The sequence below is a fragment of the Vulpes vulpes genome, chromosome 15 (genome assembly GCF_048418805.1).
Source record: "Vulpes vulpes isolate BD-2025 chromosome 15, VulVul3, whole genome shotgun sequence".
NCBI classification, from domain to species: Eukaryota; Metazoa; Chordata; class Mammalia; order Carnivora; family Canidae; genus Vulpes; species Vulpes vulpes.
This window is the reverse complement of record NC_132794.1, coordinates 78,821,310-78,844,291: the sequence shown is the minus strand read 5'-3', so window position 1 is coordinate 78,844,291 and position 22,982 is coordinate 78,821,310. Positions and strand designations below refer to the sequence as shown.

The following is a 22,982-nucleotide window of genomic DNA, read 5'->3' as shown; positions in this document are numbered from 1 at the left end:
GACCCTTGATGGCATCTAGGATGGGAAAGGCATCTGTTTCTCTCAATTCAGGTGAATCTGGCACTCCTCTGCCTCTCTAGTCTGCCGCGGCGTTCTTGTCCATTGGCACTTGGTCCTGCACTGCTTCATTGGGCATTGGTTAGATGGTCCGAGGTCTATTTTGGCTACAGGCCACATGAGGAATTACTGCTTTATATAACAGAAGGATCTTTTAGCCTGAGCCACATACGCATGTGGTTTTATAACGTTGGTATTTACTGTCTTTAATATGTGTATATGATTCTACTGGGGCAATTTGTCTTAACAATGGTACAAATGTTTGTAGGCAATAATGATTTTTCCCTACCACCTTTAGTCATCCTTTAGCCAAACTGAATAAATATTCAGCTCTTTTCATCTTTATGAAGCGGAAGTCCCTGGAATGCAATCATTTCTGTAGTGGCTTTTGTGGTTTCCTAGGTGCTGTGTTCTGTGGTGACATAACGCCTATACATTTTAGGAGGGAGGAGAAAGAGGAGGATGAAACCCTGTTGACGCAGAGTGATGCAGTGGGAAATTGAAGAGCCACAAAGACTTACTGGCTGAGTCTGAGGAAATAGCTATCATCTGTCAATGGAGTTTAATATGTGATACTCTTTATGTAAAATATTTAGTGACCTTATGCCAGACTTTTAAAACCAGTATCTTGTGGTGTTTTCCTTTTTCTTCCTGTAAAATTATCTTTGTATAATTGCAGAATGGAGTATTTTTAAGGGGATATGGTAGTTTTTGTGATTCTTCTGAGTTTTGTATTATTCATAAGTTTACTAAATACAGGTATCGGTTGTTTTGTAGTTCTGGTTTTGGTTTTGAGTTCTGATTGTAAGGAATTTGGATACTGAGGAATATCTCATTATGTGAAATTGCTTGCTTACTCAATTTCAGATAGTAGGTAACAAGAATCCAGATATATACACCAGGAAAATATATGTTCATCATTTTGGTTTCTAAGTTCCAGTAGTGGATATACTTATATACCAGGGTTTTTTTCAGCCTTGGCACTATTGACATTTGAGACTGGGTAACATTTTGTTGTGGAGGACTGGCTTGTACGTTGTCAGATGTTTAGTAGCACCCCTGGTCTCCACCTGCTAGATGCTAGTAGTAGTATATCTCCCTCCCCACAGCAGTTGTAATGACCAAATATGTCTCTAGACATTGTCAAATTACTCTGTAGGGGCAGGGAGGATGGCCAGATTGCTCTTGGTTGAGAACCACTGCTGTATACCATTGCACTTAACTAAATTTGTAGATAATATGAAACTCAAAAGAATAGCAGACAGAGCCACCGAGAGGTACTTAATTTCATCAATTGCATGAAGATAATTTTTAAGAAAGAAAAATAAGAGAGGAAGAGATGCCTTTAGAAGTTAAGCACAAAAATGTCATCAAATATTTTATATAAAAAGAGTATCTCATGGTTATATGACAGCTATTTTCTTAGGCTTGGCTATATACTGCCTCTTATATTTGCTATTTGGAAATTACCAACAGGGCTTATTTATAGGCACTCTTAGTACCCTAAGAAGCCGCTTCAGATCACCAGCTACTTCTTCCTTACTGATCACAGTTAAATTTCAGATAGCCCTTCCTTTTGTTTCTTGAAGAGTTGACATACTCAACAAAGGCAAGACTTTATCAGAGAATGTGCTTTAAGGGCCTCCAGCAGCTACCTGGATGGGGTTGCCTTTTGGTCTTAATATTTGGCGGTGGTTGATACTGGAAAATACCATTGGTCTAACTGGTCAGTGTGTGTGATATTATCCTTCCATGTGCTCATTCACCTTCCCCCATACATTCTCTTTGTATTCTTACATAATCGATGATTGATAAATGTCTTCTTATACAAGCTGCTGTTCTCATTCCCTTCCTGGGAGCTTTTTACTTTGAAGGTGTTTATCTGTATTGCTTTATTCCATTCCCAGCATTTTGTGAAATTCCCATTGTGAGCTGTGTGCATACTGAGAAAGGTCATTCTTTTATTTTGGAAGTGAATAGAATGTGAGACTGTTGAGTTTTGTGTGTGTGTGTGTGTGTGTGTGTGTGTATACATACACACAAACTCATGACACCAGTGTCCATTATAGTTATTTAAATACAGAATTAGTCTGGTTAAATGACTGCACCTTCCCAACAACCTTAGTGTGTTGTTAAAACTTTCAGATCTTCAGACATTTCTTCTGGTATACATACATGGCATCACCCCTCTGAGATATAAACACTCATTTTATACTTGAAAAGCATCATATTACTAAGTTTATAGTTTAGGTTTTATTTAGTGAACACAGTTTTTCCTAAGTTGTTTACTTTAGCAGTCTTTTGGTATTATTGATGCCCCCCACTTAAGTAAACAATATGTTAATCTGATACATAGGAATTTTGACCCCAAATTGGCTTTGTGTTCAGGATACTATGCTCGCTTATGCTATGACCATCATATCTTTTGCACAGAAATAATAATTATAAATCTGTTTTTGTTATACTGCCATTTTGGAGATACTTATATTGAAGTTTTCACTGAGTCTTTTCTAGAATTAAGTTCATATATCTTAGGAAGTAGCAGAGAAATTTCCCCACAGGATATGCCAGAAGAGGCACAAGTAGTTTTGGTAATGAAATGAGACCTTACAGAAATATTTCTAAAGTAGCTGTAATAATTCAAATAAGAATTGAATTGAGAGAAACGACAAATACCCACCATTTGCTTCGACATGGATGGAACTGGAGGGTATTATGCTGAGTGAAGTAAGTCAATCGGAGAAGGACAAACATTATATGGTCTCATTCATTTGGGGAATATAAAAAATAGTGAAAGGGAATAAAGGGGAAAGGAGAAAAAATGAGTGGAAAATATCAGAAAGGGAGACAGAAAATGAGAGATTCCTAACTCTGGGAAACGAACTAGGGGTGGTAGAAGGGGAGGTGGGAGGAGGGTGGGGGTGACTGGGTGATGGGCACTGAGGGGGGCACTTGATGGGATGAGCACTGGGTGTTATTCTGTATGTTGGCAAATTGAGCACCAATAAAAAGTAAATCTATAAATAAATAAATAAATAAATAAATAAATAAATAAATAAATAAATAAATAAATAAATAAAAAATTGAATTGAGAAGGAAGGAAAAGAGAATTATTTTTCTTTGAATATCAATGTTTTGGGTAATGATGGTGTAGCAGAAAGCTAAAAGACCATTCTGATTTCCCTCTTTTTCCTGTACATTATTTAGAAATATATTTTAACCTGTCTTTTAACCAAAATAATGGAAACATGGTTTTTATTTTCGTGGTAGGAAATGGAATAAGCTGAGGCTGCAGGACAAAGAGAAGTGTCTGAAGCTCGAAGATGATTCTGAGGAGAGCGATGCTGAGTTTGACGATTTTAAAATGCCGGGTTTTCTGTTCAGAAAGCTTTTTAAGTATGTGCCATGTGTTCTTTCCTTTATATCTGTCATCAAGCCATTGTGTACAAATTAATATTTTAGATATGACACAGTAGTAACCTGCGGTCCCTTAAGGTCCTTGCAGCAGTTTATTTCAAATACAGATACCATCAAATGAAATTTTAGCCACGTGCTGCTCATTAGAAGTAGATGATAATAAATTGACTGAAGTGCGCATGGGGCATGTTTGTAAGCTGGTGGATCTGTGTGGACTTGTCTCAGCAGGCAAAAAGCAACACATTTAAAAGCCATCTACACTGAATTAATTTTTTTGTTCTTAGTAATTTTAAGGGACCAAACCTCTAATTTCTTAAGTCAGATGAAGTAAGTAAGTAAGAAGAGTTGTATATTAAAATCAATATTGGGTTTTTTTTTGTTTGTTTATGTTTTTTTACTTCTGTGGAGAAATAAAAACTATTGAGAATAGTTTGAGTTTTTTATATTGTACTTAAGGGTATAATACTTTTGAGCTGACTAAATGTGCATCTAAATATTTTATGTAGATGTTGTTCTAATGTCAAAAGAGAAGATCTAGGCAAACACCTTCAGCATTAAGTTGCTACTTGGAACTGTGTTTCTTATATGGAGTAGCCTAGTGTTCCAGATAACCAGAAGCTGTGTATTAGATGCCTGTAGGCTCCATGGCCCAGGCCAGTCTCCCATGGTGAACATACATGCTGAGCCACATTTGGGATTTACTTAACAAGATACTTTAGGAAGGCTTCTTGATACGTATAGGAAGTTAAACCATTCAGTAGCTATTTTCTGTTTAGTAGCATCACTTGGTAGTTGGTGCAGGATGTGAACTTTCTTTGAGACAATTATGTTTAATCTCCTTCATAGAGTTGGGTGTCTGCCATGCCTTAAACTCGTGCAAGATGTCTATTTTAAAATAACATGCTTTGGGCAGCCCTGGTGGCGCAGCGGTTTAGCGCTGCCTGCAGCCTGGGGTGTGATTCTGGAGACCCAGGATCAAGTCCCACATCGGGCTCCCTGCATGGAGCCTGCTTCTCCCTCTGCCTGTGTCTCGGCCTCTCTCTCTCTCTCTCTCTGAATAAAAACAAAACAAACAAAAAAACCATGCTTTTTATATTTCCTCTCAAAGGGCATATATTATAGTTCTAATTTTTATCTCAGTGAGGGGAGGGTGAGCAAAAGGAATTGGGAGTAGTTATTTTATCCCACTGAATATATAGGAAAGCTGAAATCCTAAAGATGTGAAGTGTCTTGGTTGGATTGCCATAACTGGACAGAGCCGACCTATGTAGAAATTCAAATCTGAGTCACTAGTAATTTTTGTAGACAAATCATTTTGTAGTCCAGAGGGGTGGCTACTTTGTTTATTGCCTCTCCCAGATGAGAATTAACTATGGAAGGGTATGCAAACAACATTTATTGACAACTCTTTTTATCTTCTTTAAAGTGATTTCTTATTAAGGAACAGGCCAAATGGTATCAGTGTTGTTCTAGCAAAAGAAATACCCAAATTATAAATTAAATCGACTTAACAAAGAAGAATATTTCTGCATATATAATGAGTTGGCAATTATCCTCAAGAGTTAAATTGAATGTGCATTGCTGTGTGTGAGATTTTTGCTTAAAAAATTTCACGGTTACTAGAACCAAACTTTGCTTACTAAGAGTATATAGTATTCGGTGTATTGACTATTAACCTTATAGTAGTTAATGTAAATACATGTTTATTTATTTTAATGAGTCTTAATTGCACATTTTTGGAAAGTATTTTGTTCTCATTTCTCAAAAACAGGTTTTTTAATATTTCCTAAGTATTACTAACTTCTGTTCCTTTTCTGTATGAAAAAAATTAATGGGGTGATAAGTCTCCATTTTTCTTTTATGATTAAGTTTTAGCCAGGCCAGTTTAATTTTAAGCCATAGATATATTTTTGCTCTATTTACTGCACTCTGTGGAATTAAATTAACAGGGTATAGTTGTACACAAGGGACTCAGAAGGTACAATTATCCATTTAAGTGCTATTTTCTGCAAGATGATGTTTAACTTTAAAAGTTCTATTTTGAAAGTTTGCCCAGCAAATGCATTTGTCTGGATCATTTAGCAATCAAATGACAAACTTCAATCTTTTGACCTTACTTTTAGCCACACTAACAAGTGTAATTTCTTGGGTTAGCGTGACAATGCCAAGATACACCAATTATCTGTGGTTACTTTGTGATACTTCAGTCTCATGGGGGAAGCAGTGTATAATCAGTTTTTACTATTGTACAATAGTTTGTAAAAAAAAAAAAAGTTCTGGAAACAATTCTGTAACCCGCTTTAAAGTATGTAATTATTTACAGCATTTATTAGGAAATTAAAGCAACAAAACCTAAGTCAGTTAGTGGTACTGCTGAAACCAGAACCCAGACCCCCTAACTCCTCCTCATCCAGTGATACATGCCTACCAGCCAGTATGCTAGTGCAGTTCTGATGGCCTTTGTAGAAAGAGCCACTCTTTGCCATCTTTGCACAGTGTCCCAGTTGTTGGGGATTTCCATGTAGTAATGTGACTTACAGGGCCACCTAGTAGATATTTTTCTCTTAAAACGTTTCTTTAGTGTTAATAATTTTATAAACATGTTATGTTTATGCCCTTGGAGATTACATCTGTAGATGAGAAAACACCCATCATGCTATTATTGCCTCTTCTGGATGACATAGGATGCAGCTGTCTTAATGCTCTCCCAAACTCTCTTTGGGATACTGTGCAGGTTGCCACTTTTTATTCCTTTGATGACTTCTCAAGTGCTGCTCTAGATTTTCCCCACCTTGAGTTGATTAGCTCCAGACAGAGAAAGCTGTTGGACCCATGTTGGGAGGAGGTGGTGTGGTATAGTGGGTGAAACACTGGAATGGTCACTGGGAAATTTTGGTCCCTACTCTGCCTGGAGGAGCTGGTCCTGTAGTTGTTCTCCACCTCGGTAAAAGGAGGTTGATTAACTGGTATCTAAGTGCTTCTGATCATTTAACAGTTTTTTGAACTACCTCTTTATTCACAGCTGAGCTTGGTCCAGTGTAGTGGTTCACAATCAGCTTTTATTCTACATCAGGGCTTCTCCTTTCAGCACAACTGACAATTTGGACAGAATGGTTCTTTTGTTGTAAGGATTACTCATTCTGTGCATTGTAGGATGTTGAACAGCAGCTCTGGACTCTGCCTACTAGATTATAATTGTACTTTGCCAGTTGTAACAACCGAAAATGACAATCTAGGGATTGCCAACGGTCCCCTGGGGAGCAAAATAACTCCCCATGGAGAACTGCTGGTCAAGATTATCTCCAAAGTGGAGTCATTTTAGAAGAGTTTCTGGATTTCGGTTCTGGCTTGCTCATTTTTTTCCTAGCAGTGTAACCTTTGGCAAGTTACTTAACCTCTCTGTGCTTTCATATCCTTACTATATAATGGGTTGATTATGCAGGGTGGTTGTGAGGCTATGTCCAAACCACCTGGCCAGCTGTCTTCACAGCAGTTGGCTTCTTAAGGAGTTGGTAGCCATTATTCTTTGATTACATACCATGTTAATAGAGCTTGTCCTTCCTAAATTTAATGATCTTTTATCGATACTAGACTTTACTGTGTTTTAATTTTTAATCCTCTTCTTCAGGGTGCATATTCAGTGTGTATATTAGCAAACTTAATAAGCAGCAACATTCTCAAAGTTTCCCTTATATGATAGTAACAGCAACAGCTAGAGGTAAGCTTTTGGAATCGATTTGCAAACTACTGGGGGAAAAGTTAATTATAATACATAATTAAGATATTAAATAAAACTAGCTCAACAAAGACTAGAATCCACAATGAGACTTTAGGTATATACACCACACATACTGAATGAAGTAAATATTGGGCCAGTAAACCAACAACAAAACCACCTGTGTATAAGGTGGGAAGCTCATCAGCCCTGGTATTTTCTTTGGAAAAAACAAAACAAAACTTTAGACTTCATTGTCTTTTAAATAGTTTTTGCCTTAGATTTGTTTTTAAACTTGGCATATAATTTTTATACCATTCTATCATGTTGCCTTTCCTTTACTTTCTGAAATGCTTCTTGCATTGTTCCTTTTTTTAAGCTTCATTTTTTAGATTGTAGATTAAATATACCATTGATGGAGAAAGGAAAATACCGTTTTTTGAGAACATAATTTTTTTCTTTGTCTTGTACTCCTTATTTAAAATTGTAATAGCTCTGATTTTTTCATATTTATGATAATGATAATTTGTATTTATGAATCAAATTCTGCTTTAAAATGTTAAAAAGACTTTTTGTATTATTGAGTCTTTTTTTTTATTTTTATTTTTTATTTTTTTATTTATTTATGATAGTCACAGAGAGAGAGAGAGAGAGGGAGAGAGGCAGAGACACAGGCAGAGGGAGAAGCAGGCTCCATGCACCGGGAGCCCGATGTGGGATTCGATCCCGGGTCTCCAGGATCGTGCCCTGGGCCAAAGGCAGGTGCCAAACCGCTGCGCCACCCAGGGATCCCTTATTGAGTCTTTAAACTATTCTTTTTTGCATCTGCTAATAATATGAGAGAATCATCCATCATGTACTAATTTTGTGAGCAGTCCTTTTATTCAGATTTATTTATGGCTTTAAAATTCAATTAAATATTTCCTATAAAAAGATAATGTAATTATCAAGTGACTTTTCAACAGTATATGCTATGAATTGTTCTGTTCTCGGTCTTGCTTTTTGATGCTGTTCAGATAGAAAAAGTAAAAGTTAATGCCTCTTTTTTATAGAAAAATTATTGGAACTTTATGTAACTAAAAATATTTGAGATATTTTTCTGGAAAGATACTGAATAAAAGATAATTTATGCTTGTTTACTAAGCTATTTCTAATGTTGAAAAAGAAATGAAATAGTCCCTAATTACTTCATCTATCAGTTTAATTAGAAATGTGTTAACGTGTTCTATAAAGAAAAATTTGTGATTTTATGCCTAGATAATAAAAAATGTATGACCTTATAAATATAATACTCATGTAAAACACACATCCGGCGTGTTTCTCTGACTGGTACTAGAACCTAGCCAAATGATTAATTCATGAGTACTTTCTGTTATGATCTGTATTATCCACCATTTGCCATTTTCTCTTTCTTGTTGGTGTTTGTTGTTGTAGGTACCAGCAGACAGGTGTTAGGTGGCTGTGGGAATTGCACTGCCAGCAGGCAGGAGGAATTCTGGGAGACGAAATGGGATTGGGCAAGACCATCCAGATAATTGCCTTCTTGGCAGGTCTGAGCTACAGCAAGATCAGGACTCGTGGTTCAAATTACAGGCAAGTGCTCCTCTGCAGACTGTCAGTCTGTGGAGCTCAATTAATATTTCATCAGATGTATTGCTGTGGAGGAGGGTCTTGTGAATTATTGATGACATTTCAATTACAATATTCCTTTAATTCTTTTAGTGGGGGACATCAAAGGAAAATTTTTACGAGACAATGGAGCTGTAGGGCAGGAGAAATTAAACATGTAACACTTTTAATGAATTCCAGGCATTGATGCTTCATTTTGCAGATGAGCCCCACTAGATATTTTGGGTCAATACAGTGTCTAAGGTTAGCTTCTACAAATGGATTGTTTACAAACTCAATTATGTTAATATCAATAGTTTACACAATATGGAATTTTAAATTGGGCATAATACCTTTAGTTCCATTTATTAAATTTTACATTAAAATATTTGTTCTGGCAGGAGACCAGGTGAGCATTACAGTAAGTACATCTATTCATGGGGAAAGTTGGAGCTTTGGAAAAACCATTCTCCCGAATTTCTTTTATAATCAGTACATGCTATTGCATTTATAGATAGTGGTAGTGGTTTGTTTGTTGGGTTTTTTTACATGAAATTGTCTGTTCACTATGCTTTCTTCTCCCTCTCCCAATCTTCAAGAATTTTATATCAACTGTAAAGCCAAAGCATAAATGACTGCCTAAAATGACAGAAAATTATGCTTAGATTGTGATCTTTATTCTTCTTAGGAATGTAAATGAACTATTAAAGCTGTGGTATTCAGAAAGAATCAACATTTAAACTGTGTTAATGCAGTATGTTGGGATTGAAATAATTTTATCTTGAAATACAGTGAGCATTTATTTCAATACTGAAGCTGTAAATTGGCTTTATGTAAATCAGTATTGGTAAAAATAATACTAGGCAAATTATGTAGGGTATTTAATCTTGAGCCCAGATAATCTGAGAGCTCCTTGGATTCCAGTAGGTTTATCTAATGAATAACAGCAGGAAATTTTCCAGATGGTTTTGTTGTAGCAACCTCAGATACTCACTAAATAGGGTTTCGAGACACCTTAACACGGTGTCAATGTGCCTTATGTCAGCAACTGTAGAAAGTGACTGTCCTGCACTCTGGTTTATCCTCAGAGAAACGTTTAGTATGGAGCCAAATGCAAACCATAAACTATTGAGTAAAGAACTTTATTTTTTGATCTTCCAATAGTGCTTTGTTTTTATCCTTCCATTAATTTAACAGATCACACTTCTCATGAGGAGCATATGAAGTTTTAAAATATTGTAGGAATATTTTATATGATGTAGGAAAGGGAAAAAACATATGGAGATTTTAAAATACTAAATATTTTTTTATTACACAGATGTTTTTGAAGCTGAAGTTTTCCTTCATATATTAGAATTCTGTTACATGTTTTGCTTGGGAGCATGAAAACATCCCAGCCCAAGGGAAAAGTCAGAGCTGAAAATGAGCATATAGTGTTTTCATATCTACTAGTGTCATTAGTTTAATATTTTGAAAAGTGCTCTCTCTGTTCTAAATAAGCTCTTTGATTGGCTTGGCTTTGCATCTCTATATGGCTGTTTTTTGTTTGTTTCTTTTTGGTTAACTGGAATGCCCCTGGCTGCTCCAGATGGTTTTTAGGACTGTCCTTCTTTCCTTAAATGATTTCTCAGATTTTCTTATTTCCTGTCTCTTATCTTTCCTTCCCTACCTATTATCATGAAACTTGTATGGAGTCTAATACTCTGGGTCTACGAAACTCAAGTCATCCCTGCAGTGTAGTTTTGATCTAAAAATTAAAACATGCTCTCCAGAGTGGTAGCAATCCTACTAGGAGTGAAGGCAGGGCTAATAATGAGCAGCAGCTGTAATCAATTAACTATCAAAGCTCATATCCTCTTTTCCATAATGAAATAGTGTGGCATGTTGGACTATAGCCCAGATTGTTTTTATTAAAATAGTATTGGTAGAAATATGGCATCCCAGAATGCAGTTCTGTGTCAGCCAAACAGCCGGGCTCTTTATGAACAGAGGTGTGCTGGGGAGCTTGGTCCCCTCCACTTCCACGTGCCAGAGCAAATTGTGTCATGTTTTTCTCACATTTTTATAACGTGTCCACCTCTGCAACTAGATGAGCTTGGAGTTCTTCTCTGTGTTTATATTCTAAAGAAAAATAGATGGTCAAATGAAGTTCTCTGTGAGTCACTCATTTTGGCTATTTACATTTTCTCTGAACCTCTTCAAGCTGTAGATTGGGGGGCCCTAACTTGAGATGGTCTTTGGGATGCAATTTTATGGTCCATGATGACTGAAACAGTGTAAGTCTCTGGGATACCAAGAAGAAATTTCATGGTACAGAGGTTTTTTCAGTTTGGTTTTTTCATGTTTTCGCATGTGTGTTTGTTTTTAAAAGAGGGAGAAGCTTATTACATGCAATTGTAAAAATTTACACTGGTCGTTGTGCTCCTGGTTCATTCTGTCCCCTGGCCATTCATATTATATTGATAGGTCCTCTGAATTTAATGATGACGAAATAAATTATTGACCTTTCAGATTGCAGTTAATACTTTAAAGTCTTATATATCATTTGGTAAATTCCTGGTTACAAATAAATGACTTGCAAAAGTTAATGAACTTTTAAAGGTAAATATTTTCCTTTTAAATCCTGCTAATTTCTAGCCTGTGGATAGCAGATTTCCATCCTGTAAATTGAAGTATTTGACCATTGGAACTATGGGCTTGTCCTGAACTTGTTAGATAATCAATGATAATCAAAGATGAAAGGAATTTTAGCCAGTTTGGTAATTGATGCTAATCACTCTAGTACATTTAGCCATTTCTTATGCTTATCTCACTGGTTTTGAGGGTTAGAAAAGGGTGGTTCAGTTGATGTGACTGTTAATGGATTTGATTGCCCTTCCTGTGGTTCAGGAGCAATCTAGGTCTGCTCCTGGCTTTCCACTCAGTGTGAAAACCTCCATAGTCTTCTAATAGAGGGTGAATGGCAGAAACGAAAGGCCATCATAATGCCAGATAGATGTTCAGTTAGAATAAAATATTGGCCCTAAATGACAAAACGTGAGTCATCCGTATAGCCGTTTGCAGAAAGCATGTGATAAAAAGGAAAAAAAAATGCTATATAACTGAGTAAAGCGTGTGTATATATTTATGCTTACTTGAAAGTGACTTTGTGAATATTTTAAACAGGTTTTGATTGGTTGTTTCCTAATCCCTGCTAAGTGCATATTGATAGTAACTCTTGGGGACATGGAGGATATAAAGAAGCTGGTGCATTTAATCCTTTTAGAAATGAATATTGTCATGGAAGGGGCCAGAACAGAGTCATGCTCTCCCCAGGGAGCTTGAGGGGATGCCTGCATGGGACCTGCCCTTAGTGAGGAACAGAGCCTGGCTTGGGAATTCTTTGGGAAGTGTCAAAGTCTGTTGCAAGCCTCTACTTCTTGAACCCTTAGTGTGGACGCAAAGGGGCAGGGGCAGCAGCTATAGCTGAAGAGTAAGAGGATTTAGAAGTGGGTGGAGGCATTTTCTCACTTTGGAATGTAAGGGTGAGCCTTTCAGTTATGGCTTGTTTCTATAGTAGAACTACAGATAGTTTTGAGTTGTGCAGCAGATTATTTTTAATATTTCAAGCACTGTGATTTACTCTAACTTACAAATTTTTTTTTTCAAGCTCAGAAATTATTTACTGAGCTGTATCAAGAAGAGAAATTTACCCATATTCCCTAACTTGGAAATAATCTCTTTTAACATTTCAGTATATTTTCTAACCTTTAAGAAAATGTTTTCATTTAATGAAGCCAATATTCATTAATTACATCCTGTGCTAGGCGTTTGAAGAAGAGGCCTATCTTCAAGGAGCTTAGGAGGGATCTATTCCAATATAAATAATACATGTTATGGTAGGGTTAGTATGGGGTCCTAACTAGGATTGCTATACCAAGGAAGGATCATTACCCATCTGGGGAGATAAAGGAAGACTGTAAAAGAAGTCCAGAGCTAAAGCACAGGTAGATGGCAGCTAGGATAAGAGGGTAAGAAGGGGAATGCCTGGGTGGCTAGGCAGTTTAGTGCCTGCCTTTGGCCCAAGGCGTGATCCTGGAGTCCCAGGATCGAGTCCCACATCAGGCTCCCTGCATGGAGCCTGCTTCTCCCTCTGCCTGTGTCTCTGCCTCTCTCTCTTTCTGTGTCTCTCATGAATAAATAAATAAAATCTTAAAAAAAAAAAAAAAAGAGGGTAAGAAGGGACAAGGGGGATGTGGAGAGATCAGAGGAACGTGCACTTTGTAGGAACTGAAGATAGTGCTGGCAGGTGGTGTGCCGAACCACAAAGGCTGATGCTGGAGTGGGGGCAGTGAGGGAGATGAGGCCGAGGAGGTGAGCAGAGGGCAGTCCTTATGGTCTCCTAGGCCAGCTTAAGGTGTGTAGATTATTCAAGAGCAGTGGGCAAATGTTAAAGTCTTTCAAGCAAAGGGATGAGATATTCAGATTTTGCTTTTTTGAAATGTCTCTGCTAAAAAGTGCAGCAACTTTGGTGAGGTGATAGTGGCCAAAACTGGAGTATCAATAGTGTAGATGGAGAGCCAGGGTGCCTTTCAGAGGAGGTAGACATGACATGAACTCACTGTAGGTTGGGTATGGTAGAGAACAAGAAGGACAGATCAGTGATGAAGCATGGATTTCTAATTTGGGCACCTGGATAGTGGGTGACAGTTCTTTCTATTGGATTTGTAAACATGGGAGGAGGGCAAGGTGGGGGAGGATGATGTGTGGTGCTGTGGGAGCATTTAAGTGGAGAGACCAGCCAGCAATTAGACATCCATGCATGTGATACTTTGGAGTTCAGGAAAGAAATATGGACTGAAGACCTAGATTTGGTGTCATCAGTGTAGAGGGAGTAATTACAACTATGGGAATTAATGAGATAGCATAAGGAAAGTATGTGCAGTGTACATCTAGCTTCAGATATTCAGCATCGTTGTTGGGCAGAAAAAGGTGAGGGAGGGAGGAAGAGTGGCCGTGATTCTGCCTCAGAATGAGTGACAGGTAAGGCCTCAACATCCTTAGTCAGCCTTGGCTCCAAGCTGCCTCCTGGAGCGCGAGCTGAGTGTGAGTCTAGTGCTAAAGAGATTCCCATAGTTTGACTTTGGCTTGATTTTTATTTTGTGCACCAACTGGCGCCCGATTCCCAGCAGGACGGAGGATGAAGTAGACACAGTGGTGAGAGTCTTGATGTCGTAGGGTGTGGACTCCTAGGCACAGGCAAAAGTTAGACGAGAAAAGGGATACTTGTTCTGTAATGGGAGGAAGGAGGGCAGGGTGGTACACATTCAGTCAGTACCCTGGTGTGCAATGTATCAAGATATTTGGGCTGCAAGTAGGCAAAACTTACTTTGAGTCATGTTCACAATATACGTGATACACTTAGGAATACAGAGGAGGTGGGCAGTAGACACAGTGTGATCCGCAGCTCAGTGATGTCGTCAGGGACCCAGCGACTTCAGTTTTCTCCTAAGGTCAGTTCTCCTTGTAGTCATAAGATCTCCTTGCCCTGTAGCCCATCTGCCCAGCAGGTGCTGGGCTATATTTCCTTGTTCATATGTGGTAGGAGAGACTGAAAGAGAAAACCCGCCCCCAGCCTAGAATGGAAATCCTTCCTTACACTGAGCAAACCAGTCTTACCAGGCCCTGAGTGGAAGTGTAAGCAACGCTGAGTGGTACTGTGTGCTGACAGCTGTGCATGAGCCTGGGTTCCTGCTTCTCCTGTCTTGCCACAGCCACACAATGGTCAGAGTCCCATCAAGTATATGTATGGGAAGCTAGAGGGGACACCCGCACAAAATCGTGGTTCTGTTAGGAAGGAGAGAGGGAGAGATGAATGTTGATGAAGTGGCCACCATGACCAATCTACTGGCTCTCTATGTGAAAGTGAGCTGGAGTGAATGCAGAAGTCATTTTGTTTTTTAAAAGACTTCTTATGAGCATTTTTCCAGGTTTTTAAATATTCTTCATGTGACTTTAATGGTTCTGTGTTATTCTATCTTACTTAACAAGCCCTTGTAATATTTGTTGGTATGGCACTGTTCTGAGCACTTTAAAGGTATTAACTGAATAAATCTTCATTTAACCCTATGTGATCAGTACTATTATTACTCCTCTTTCAAAATTAAGAAACTGAGGTTCAGAAAGGTTTTACTTAACCTGTGCCCAAGATCATGCAGTTAATGTGTGCAGAGCTGGAGTTCAGACCCAGGCAGTGCTCCTAATGACTAGCTTGTGCTGAATTAAAGAAATGGAATGGTTTGTTCATCCCTTGTCTTGATGGATGTTTAGGTGGCGCCCATGTTTTCCACAGTGCAGATAATGCTCCAGTGGGTATCCCGGTATATAAATGTGTCTTTGGGAGTGCTGTTAAGGTTCTCGCTGGGTAGTGCTTTGTGCTCCTTGTCGTGCTCTGCTGCTTTCCCCAAGAACAGTGCAGCTGCACTCTTGGCATGGGCTTTCTAGGGGAAGTGGTCACTGTCATGGCCCTCCATTTGAGTGTTTATCACATGGAGAAGTGAGCAGCACAGTATTATGAAAGCAGACTGCAATGGTCAGGAGACAGACTGTAGGTGTTGTTGGCATCTACTGGTATCCATGTTGCCATGGGCATGCCAACCCTTCAACCCCTGAGCACTCTAGCATTTCTTCCCAGGGCTGGGAGGTTGACTGAAATCTTGTGGGCAAAAACTTGTAAGATTCTCTTGTGTTTGAAGAGATACATAACGTCTCCTCTCACCTGAAATAGAAGAGGAAAGGAAAGTATTTTTGTTACGTAATTTTTGTTTTACTTATTTATTTTTTACTTAATTCTAGATTTCACTTACTAGGTGTTAATCTCACTAGCTTTTTCTTTAAAGAAAATATCAATGAATTTCTATAGCTCAGCTCTTCTTTTTAAAACTGTTATCTATTTGTTTCCTTTTTTGTCTTTGGTGGTTAATCATCCATATGCTGTCATTCATGGTTGTGTTTTCTTCTTGGATGTTTTGGGTGCAGGTTCAAGGGATTGGGTCCGACTATAATTGTCTGTCCAACGACAGTGATGCATCAGTGGGTGAAGGAATTTCACACCTGGTGGCCTCCGTTCAGAGTGGCAATTCTACATGAAACTGGCTCCTATACACAGAAAAAGGTGACACTACAATACTTCAGTACCAGTTAGTTTGCTTGGTTTTAAACTTCTTTTACATATTTGTTTTTCCTTTGATCCATGTATTGCTCAAATGTATGTTCCTGTATTTCTTTTGTGCATTTACTTACTGTTACTGGTTTAATTTAGAGTTCTGTATTTTCAGAACAATTATGAATATAGGCTTTATCATTCTAACTGTTCATAGTGTTGTTAAGACATGTTTGTTGTCCAGCAAAACACAACTGGGCACTGACAGGGCACCACAAGCCTGATAGCATGATTGGGACCATACACGGGAGGCTTATTTAATAGTTAGCTAGTGGGATTCGGGCTTTTAGTGGCTTTCCACAGTTTTAAGAAAGTGTAATATAATAACTCCTCATTGGCAAATGCATTTGTTAACATGCTTTTCAGCATATTTTTAATGAACAAAGAATAACCGGCCCTTTTGAGAATTTCCTAATTTGTGTTGTTGCTTTTTAGTTAAATTGCTTTGTGTTCTCTGAATCCTTAGCTAACATGTAAGCATAATCACTGTATTTTGAGAGTTGAATTTCTTCACTCATTTGTAGTTTTAGTCACATTATTAAAGTTTATTTGTGCTCAAATGGGTAGCATAGAGAGCTTGTATTATGCTTTTTTAGTTCTCAGCTCTGACCATCTAGACTGTAAGCAGTGTAAAGTGCTCCATAAGCATTTGCTGAGTAGCTACTAATTACACATCTTCACCTTGGGTTTGCAGGTTACTTTATTGACACGAAGTGGCAGTTATGAGTTCTTCCTTTCCCAAGTCTTTGTAGCTTTTGAGTGAACTCTTCTGTACCCCCAGGAGAGCAGTGCACCCAAAAGAGCAGCTGAGTATTTGCCTCACAGAGTTAGACACATGTGAGCCCCTAAACTCCATTGTCTCTTCAGTTTTGCCCAGTACCCCTTTCCTCCAAACTCCTATTTTGTTCAGGATCATGAGTAGGTGGAGCTTTTGACAGAAGTGAATCAGGAGTATATACAATTTGGTAGCTCAGTTTTGGTGAGATGGAATCTTGCTATACTAGCTGCTGTTAAAACCAACTGACTTTGCCCTAATTTTAAATGATAAATGGAAAACTGAGTTAAAATAATTAATGAAGGAGGGTTAATGCCATGATCAAAACAAAACAGCATGAAGATAACCATTTAGATTGTTATCAAACTAAGTTGTCATAACTATCTTTTTGTCACCCGTATAAAACGTTGTTGTTGCCTTCATTCATTTCCATCTCTCTTGACATTTCTTGGTGTTTTGTATTACAAAATCCTGCAGGATTCATTAGTGGATGTTTCTCTTTAAAAGGTATATTTTCAAAAAATAAAAAAAAAAAGAAAAGAAAAGGCACATTTTCCGTATGTTCCTCTTTATCCTTTTATTTTCTTTGGGGTTACTGAAGGGTGTATACTCACTTGCACCTTTATCATAGCTTATCTGCATTTTCGCTTTTATTATAACCTGAAGAACTATCTTCATGTAAATGAAATATCTCTGTTGGTGAGACTTGCTTCCTTGTTTGGAGGGCAGAACTTTAGAGAATAGATACTTCACTTTTGTTTGCAGTGATTCCATCTTCTGAGGTGGTTTTGCACATGCAAACACATGCATACATGTGATTGTTCATAATTTTTCTGGTGCTTTACCATTTACCAAGGGCCTTAACTTGTTTCTTATTTAACTTTTGAGGAAAAGCAGTAGACTTGTGTTCTTCCTTTGACCCTTAACTCTACCATTTCTTTTCCATTATAAAGTATCCCAGATCTCTAAAGTTGTAAGTTGTTATGCAAACAACCAAAAAGATGTTTGTTTGCATCTTACAAACCATACTCTTGACTTAGAAACATAGTTTATTATTTATTATTGTTAGTATCTGTTTATTATTTGTATCGAGGACACATTGAAAATACATTAAATCCTTTGCACAGACCTTGTTAGTAACACTTCCAAGATCAGAACTCTAGCTGCTGGATTCAAATACCTTTGCTCCTTTCTTTTAATATTTGTTCGTGAAGATCTTCATCACCACCCCATGCGTACCTGTTGATTTGCAGATAATGTGTTAGATTGCAGTAGAGTTCGTTTTTTAATCGTAGTTCAAACATTCTGTCAGTGCTGGTCCCTAAGCCAGCATCTAATTTCTGACTTCCTTTTTTTTCTTATCAGCTAAGATTCTTTTTCTTCGTGGGGGAGCTTTCTCTGCCCACTAGCCTGTCCAGATAATGGTGCTCTGGCATAAGGGACATTCAGTGCTAGAGCAAATATGGAAGCGAATTTCTCTTTAGAAAACTTAAAAGTAGAGTGCTTGGCTGGCTTAGTTGATTGAGCATTTGCCTTCAGCTTGGTCACAATCTCGGGGTCCTGGGATCAAGCCCCATCCCATGTCTGGCTTCCAGCTCACTGGGGAGTCTGCGTCTCCCTCTGCCCCTCCTTCCTGCTTGTGCGTGCATGCTCTCTCTCTCTCTCAATAAATAAATAAATAAATAAACAAACAAATAAAATCTTAAAAAAGAAAACTTGAAAGTAATTCAAGAGTTGTTCTGCTTATTCAAATAGATTGTCTTTGTCGTAGCTGATATGACATATAATTTTGAAAATTAAAAAAATCTTCACTTAGAGCACAGACATCAGATGATCAATTTCTGAATGGAACACATCTGTCATTCTTCTTCCTTGTGTTGCCTTTTGGCTTCCCACCTCTCTCGCATGTGACCCTGTATTATCTTTGTTAATACTCTTTGATTGACAGCATAATTTAGAATTACCAAATGCAAACCCAGTGACCATGCAGAAATATATGTGGCTAGTTTTTTCAACCCAAACAATCAAGTCAGATAAAGACATTTTCAGTCTTCTGGATCTCCTCTTAATGGTCAATTGAAATCTCATTTCATGGCAATCTAAGATTTTCCTTTTCTCATTATGTTTTGTGATCCCTTTTTTATAACATAGAGAAATTTGCTACATGAATTGATTAACACACATTTGTTGAGTAACCATAAACATGACATTGCATTTGAGGCTGTTAAGTCTCCGAAAAAATGGATGTGATGTTTTTAACTGACCTTGAAAAGCTAACCATTTTCTTGGGGAGAGAAAATATTTGTAAAGATAATAAAAGGCAGTTTTGTGATACTTATCCCATAACTCACAGTGGATGGTGGCATCTTTAGCACTGTTATGAAGTTTATTTAATTATTAAGGACACTTTACTTAGTTTGTTAGAAGTTGTTTTAATGAGAAATTTCTTGCTTATATTCTGAAACAGTTTTCACTTTGTCTCTCCCACCTTTTCTTGCTGTATCCTACAGATACAGTAATTCTGTGGAATATTTTTGGTAATTCAAAGAGTTTTATTTTATCTCATTTTGACAAACTTGGGGCGTTTAGAGGCGTGAGTGGGAAATACAACAATAGCTTAAAGGTTCCAAAGCATAGGTTTTGTCATTACCAGACCAGGGTTTGAGTCTTGGATTTGCCATTTTACAGCTTTGTGACCTTGGGCAAGTCACTTAGCTTCTGTGAATCTAGTTTGATCTCCTAAAAAAATGAGTATTTTTTGGTAGTTTTGTTAATTGTTGGGGTAATAGGTGTGCATGAGAAGTGTATTGTCGTCCTTGGCATGTAACATTTACTCAGGTAGTTCCTGCTGTTAGCAACAAAGAATGCTGTAGACCTATTCTCAGTAGGCAAAAGAAAGGATGCTCTGGTATTTCTGACTCAGTATAAATACTTTCTAGGTCAAAGGTTCACACTTGCTTTATCAAATATGTTTGCGGGCATTTACGTCTAGACCTTTTTTCTCACAGTCAGATGCATTTGGCCCCAGGTGGAAACAATGAAATAGCATGTTAAAATTCTTTTTGTGAAACACAAGGTGTGATTAAAGAAAAAAACACAGGAAAACATGGCTGCTTGATGAAACTGCCATTATGAGTTCTTTAAAAAGACCTGTTTTCTAGAACACTAGAGTCAAAGGACTTGGCTTTTTAAAGAGCTGGAAGGGAGTCAGGTAAAAACATAACAAATAAAAGTAGAAAAGGGCCACATGGTCCCTCAAGCATCCTAAATATTTCAGACCCGTTCCAAGTACACAAATTATAACACAAAGTGATATAATTCCTATTAACTTTAGAGACGGTGTATACACCTGATACAAGAAATGATAGATGTTGTGTTTGTTCTGTGAGGTATATTGTAAAATTATGTTGCTGGAGCCCTTTTTTTCTTCATTGTCAGCACAAATCCTTGTTTATTAAAGATTTAGCTTGAAGGAAATTTTAATTAATTACAGGTGCAGTAAATCCTGCCTGGGAAGCTGCCGTGCTGTGTTTACCGTGAATGGCCTTCATGTGCCTGTGCTCCTCTCCACTCTCCCTGCTGCCTGACAGTGTGATTTATGGCTGTTGTTTTCTACCAGTCCACTGTTTGCCCTCTAGGAGGGATTGGTCTCCTGAGCCCCCATAATAACAGCAGCACTTTCACAGACATCTTTTAATGACAACAGCACTGCATTCAGTAAGTCAGGCTAATTGCAGATGTACCCTATTAATTGCAAAAACTAGGAGAGGTTACATATTTTACAAGCTTTTAATTTGAAACCGCCCGAGATGATTTGTCTTAAGTATTTGGATAGAGATGTCCATAATCAACAATTCACCATTATTGAAACTAGTCTAGGCAGTTACAGAATTCTGAGATTGAATCAGGTGAAAACAAAGTCTTAGATGGTGTTTTTGCCCAGTGGCTGTTAAGTGGAAGTTAATTTTCAATAGAGATGCTTGAAAAAAAATTCTTAGTCTTATAAAAGTATCTTTTTGATTCTTATTCATCATCTTCCATCTGTCTGAATATGGTAGAAATGGTTCAACATTACAGAATTTTCCAAGTAAACTTCAGTCCTTAAACATGGAAAAGAAGTTGAATTTGGCGCCAGTGGTGTGTGTTTGTGAGGTTTGGCATCTCGTTTGTTCAGGTGTGGTGAAGTGACATCCAGAATCCAGGTCAGGATGGCATTCTTTGGGGGGTTTCAGGGAATGGCCAATGGCGAGTCTGTGCATCCAGCAGTTACCGGAGTTCCAGGGTCCTGAGCAGGTGGACCCACATTTGCAGGGCTTGGCTATCACCCAGTAGACATTTTATACATGTGGATGGTAATTTGACCTCTGCTGGTTTTGAAGCCCCAAGCATTTGTAGTTGTTTTCATCCCCCTCTTCTCTCTGTGCATGCGTAGAGCTCCAGGCCTAGAGGACAGTTGGGCTCGGACATTCTTGGTTTTGGTCTGCTGCCCTCTCGGGTCTTCTAATAACCATTGTGTTCCTGGAGGAGAAAATAAGGTAGAGTTGTGGCGGCTGCCTGTCCACGGGCTCCATGGAAAACTTAGATGCAGGGGAGCTATTAGCATCAGCTCTGGCTTCTGAAAGTCACGGGACCTGCAGGATGAGGCATTCAAGGTGGAGCAGTGCATCTTGAGACAACTTGCTTTTCTTCTTGGGCACTAGTAGCTGTGGCAGGGCTGGTGGTGGTAGAGTAACAGTGTAGTCAGGGTGAAGCAGAGGGAAGGGAGTCCCAGGAGAAACCTACGTGTGTTTGTAAAGCTGGGAGCCCTGAGGTTTTTACTCTGCATTCACCATAAAGTACGGAGTTGGGAAATGGTTAGTCAGGTATGCTCTTCAGTGTAGTACTGTGCAGATATTGAAAACTGACTAGGAGGATGGCGAAGTAGTAGTCATAATAATAATAATACAGCTCTTCCATTGAACCTTTAATACCTGCCAGGTACTATAGTTGTTCTCTAAAGCAGTTTTATGAACTTGGAAGTTTTGAGTGTAGTATGACATGAGAAAGTCTTTTTTCTCTCTTCGTTCTTCTCTTTCAAAATTTTTTGGCTCTTGTCATACCCTTTTATACTCTGTTGAATTAAATATTCCAATCCTAGTTTATTAGCATATTAAAATCACTTTTGAAGATGTTGAATTTTATAAAATTTTTATAATTATGATTATATGAATTATTACATTAGGTTTCCTGATATTTTGCTATTCTTATATTCCTGTGATGAGCCTTATTAGGTTGATACAATATATGGCTAGGTTTTATTAGTAATAGGTCTCTAGTAGGGAGTACATGCGTAAGTGTGTTGCATCTGTTACTTTGGAAAACAGGGTTTTGCTAGCCTTATAGTCATGAAGTGAAATACATCCTGTCTTTTCCTGCATTTTGGAATAGTTTAAACAATAGAATGGATTCCTGTATTGCTCAGGAAACCCTTTGGGTCTGGTTGGCTTTTGGTGAGAAGAGCATACCATCTTCTTCAAGTTCTTTAGTAATTGGTCTGATAAGTTTGTCTCATTTTTCTTGGGTTCATTTTGGTGCTTTATTTTTTAAACAGTTGTCCTGTGTCCAAATGTTCAGGCTTTTGGCTCACTGGTGGTAGTTGTGAGAATGTACATTTGTGTATTGTCTACATCTGGGTTGTGCTCTTTTTGACATTCTCATGCTGTGTGTCTGATTCTGTGCTTACAGAGGTTTGTGTGTTTTGGTTTGGTTTTTGCAGTGAGGTGGTTTGTTTTTTGCTTTTTCAGTTCTACCAGCTTTGTGGGGTTTTTTTTTTTTTTTTATGGTCCACTAAATTTTGTTTTTATCTTATTCTCTCATTTTCCTTTTTTAGCAGATTGCATTTACTGATCACTCAGTTTGATTTTAGCCTCAGTGGTGTGTAAAGAATGAGTATTCTCTGTGAAACTTTGCTGATAGCTATTAAAAAAGGAGCTCATGGATGGTGGTGCTCACATCCATTTGTATCTTAATTTTTGACCTTTTGTTTTCCTTAATCTTATTTTCTCTGTACTGGTTTGTCACACTCTGGCAGGCGGTAGATGTCTTGCTTCTTAGCACAGCTCTGAGGGCTTTGCACCCCTGGTTTGTTGCGGGGCTTGTTGGTAGGTAAAGGTGCGTGGCTTCTCCTCCTGTGTCTGTTATCTCATTTAAGATATAAAATATTCCTCTTT

General features: G+C 38.0%; 1 protein-coding gene across 3 annotated transcripts in view; it reads left to right on the top strand.

The window, feature by feature from the left end:
• The window catches only part of ERCC6 (ERCC excision repair 6, chromatin remodeling factor), a 73,706-nt gene that overhangs the window by 26,136 nt on the left and 24,588 nt on the right, over window positions 1-22,982 (top strand). For 2 of the 3 annotated variants that reach the window (XM_025989770.2, XM_072739290.1), the window contains exons 6-8: window positions 3,328-3,453; window positions 8,624-8,782; window positions 15,815-15,950. In XM_025989770.2, coding sequence (XP_025845555.2) covers window positions 3,328-3,453; window positions 8,624-8,782; window positions 15,815-15,950 — 421 coding nt within the window. The remainder of the gene's footprint in view (window positions 1-3,327; window positions 3,454-8,623; window positions 8,783-15,814; window positions 15,951-22,982) is intronic. The other variant, XM_025989777.2, reaches the window with a different exon arrangement.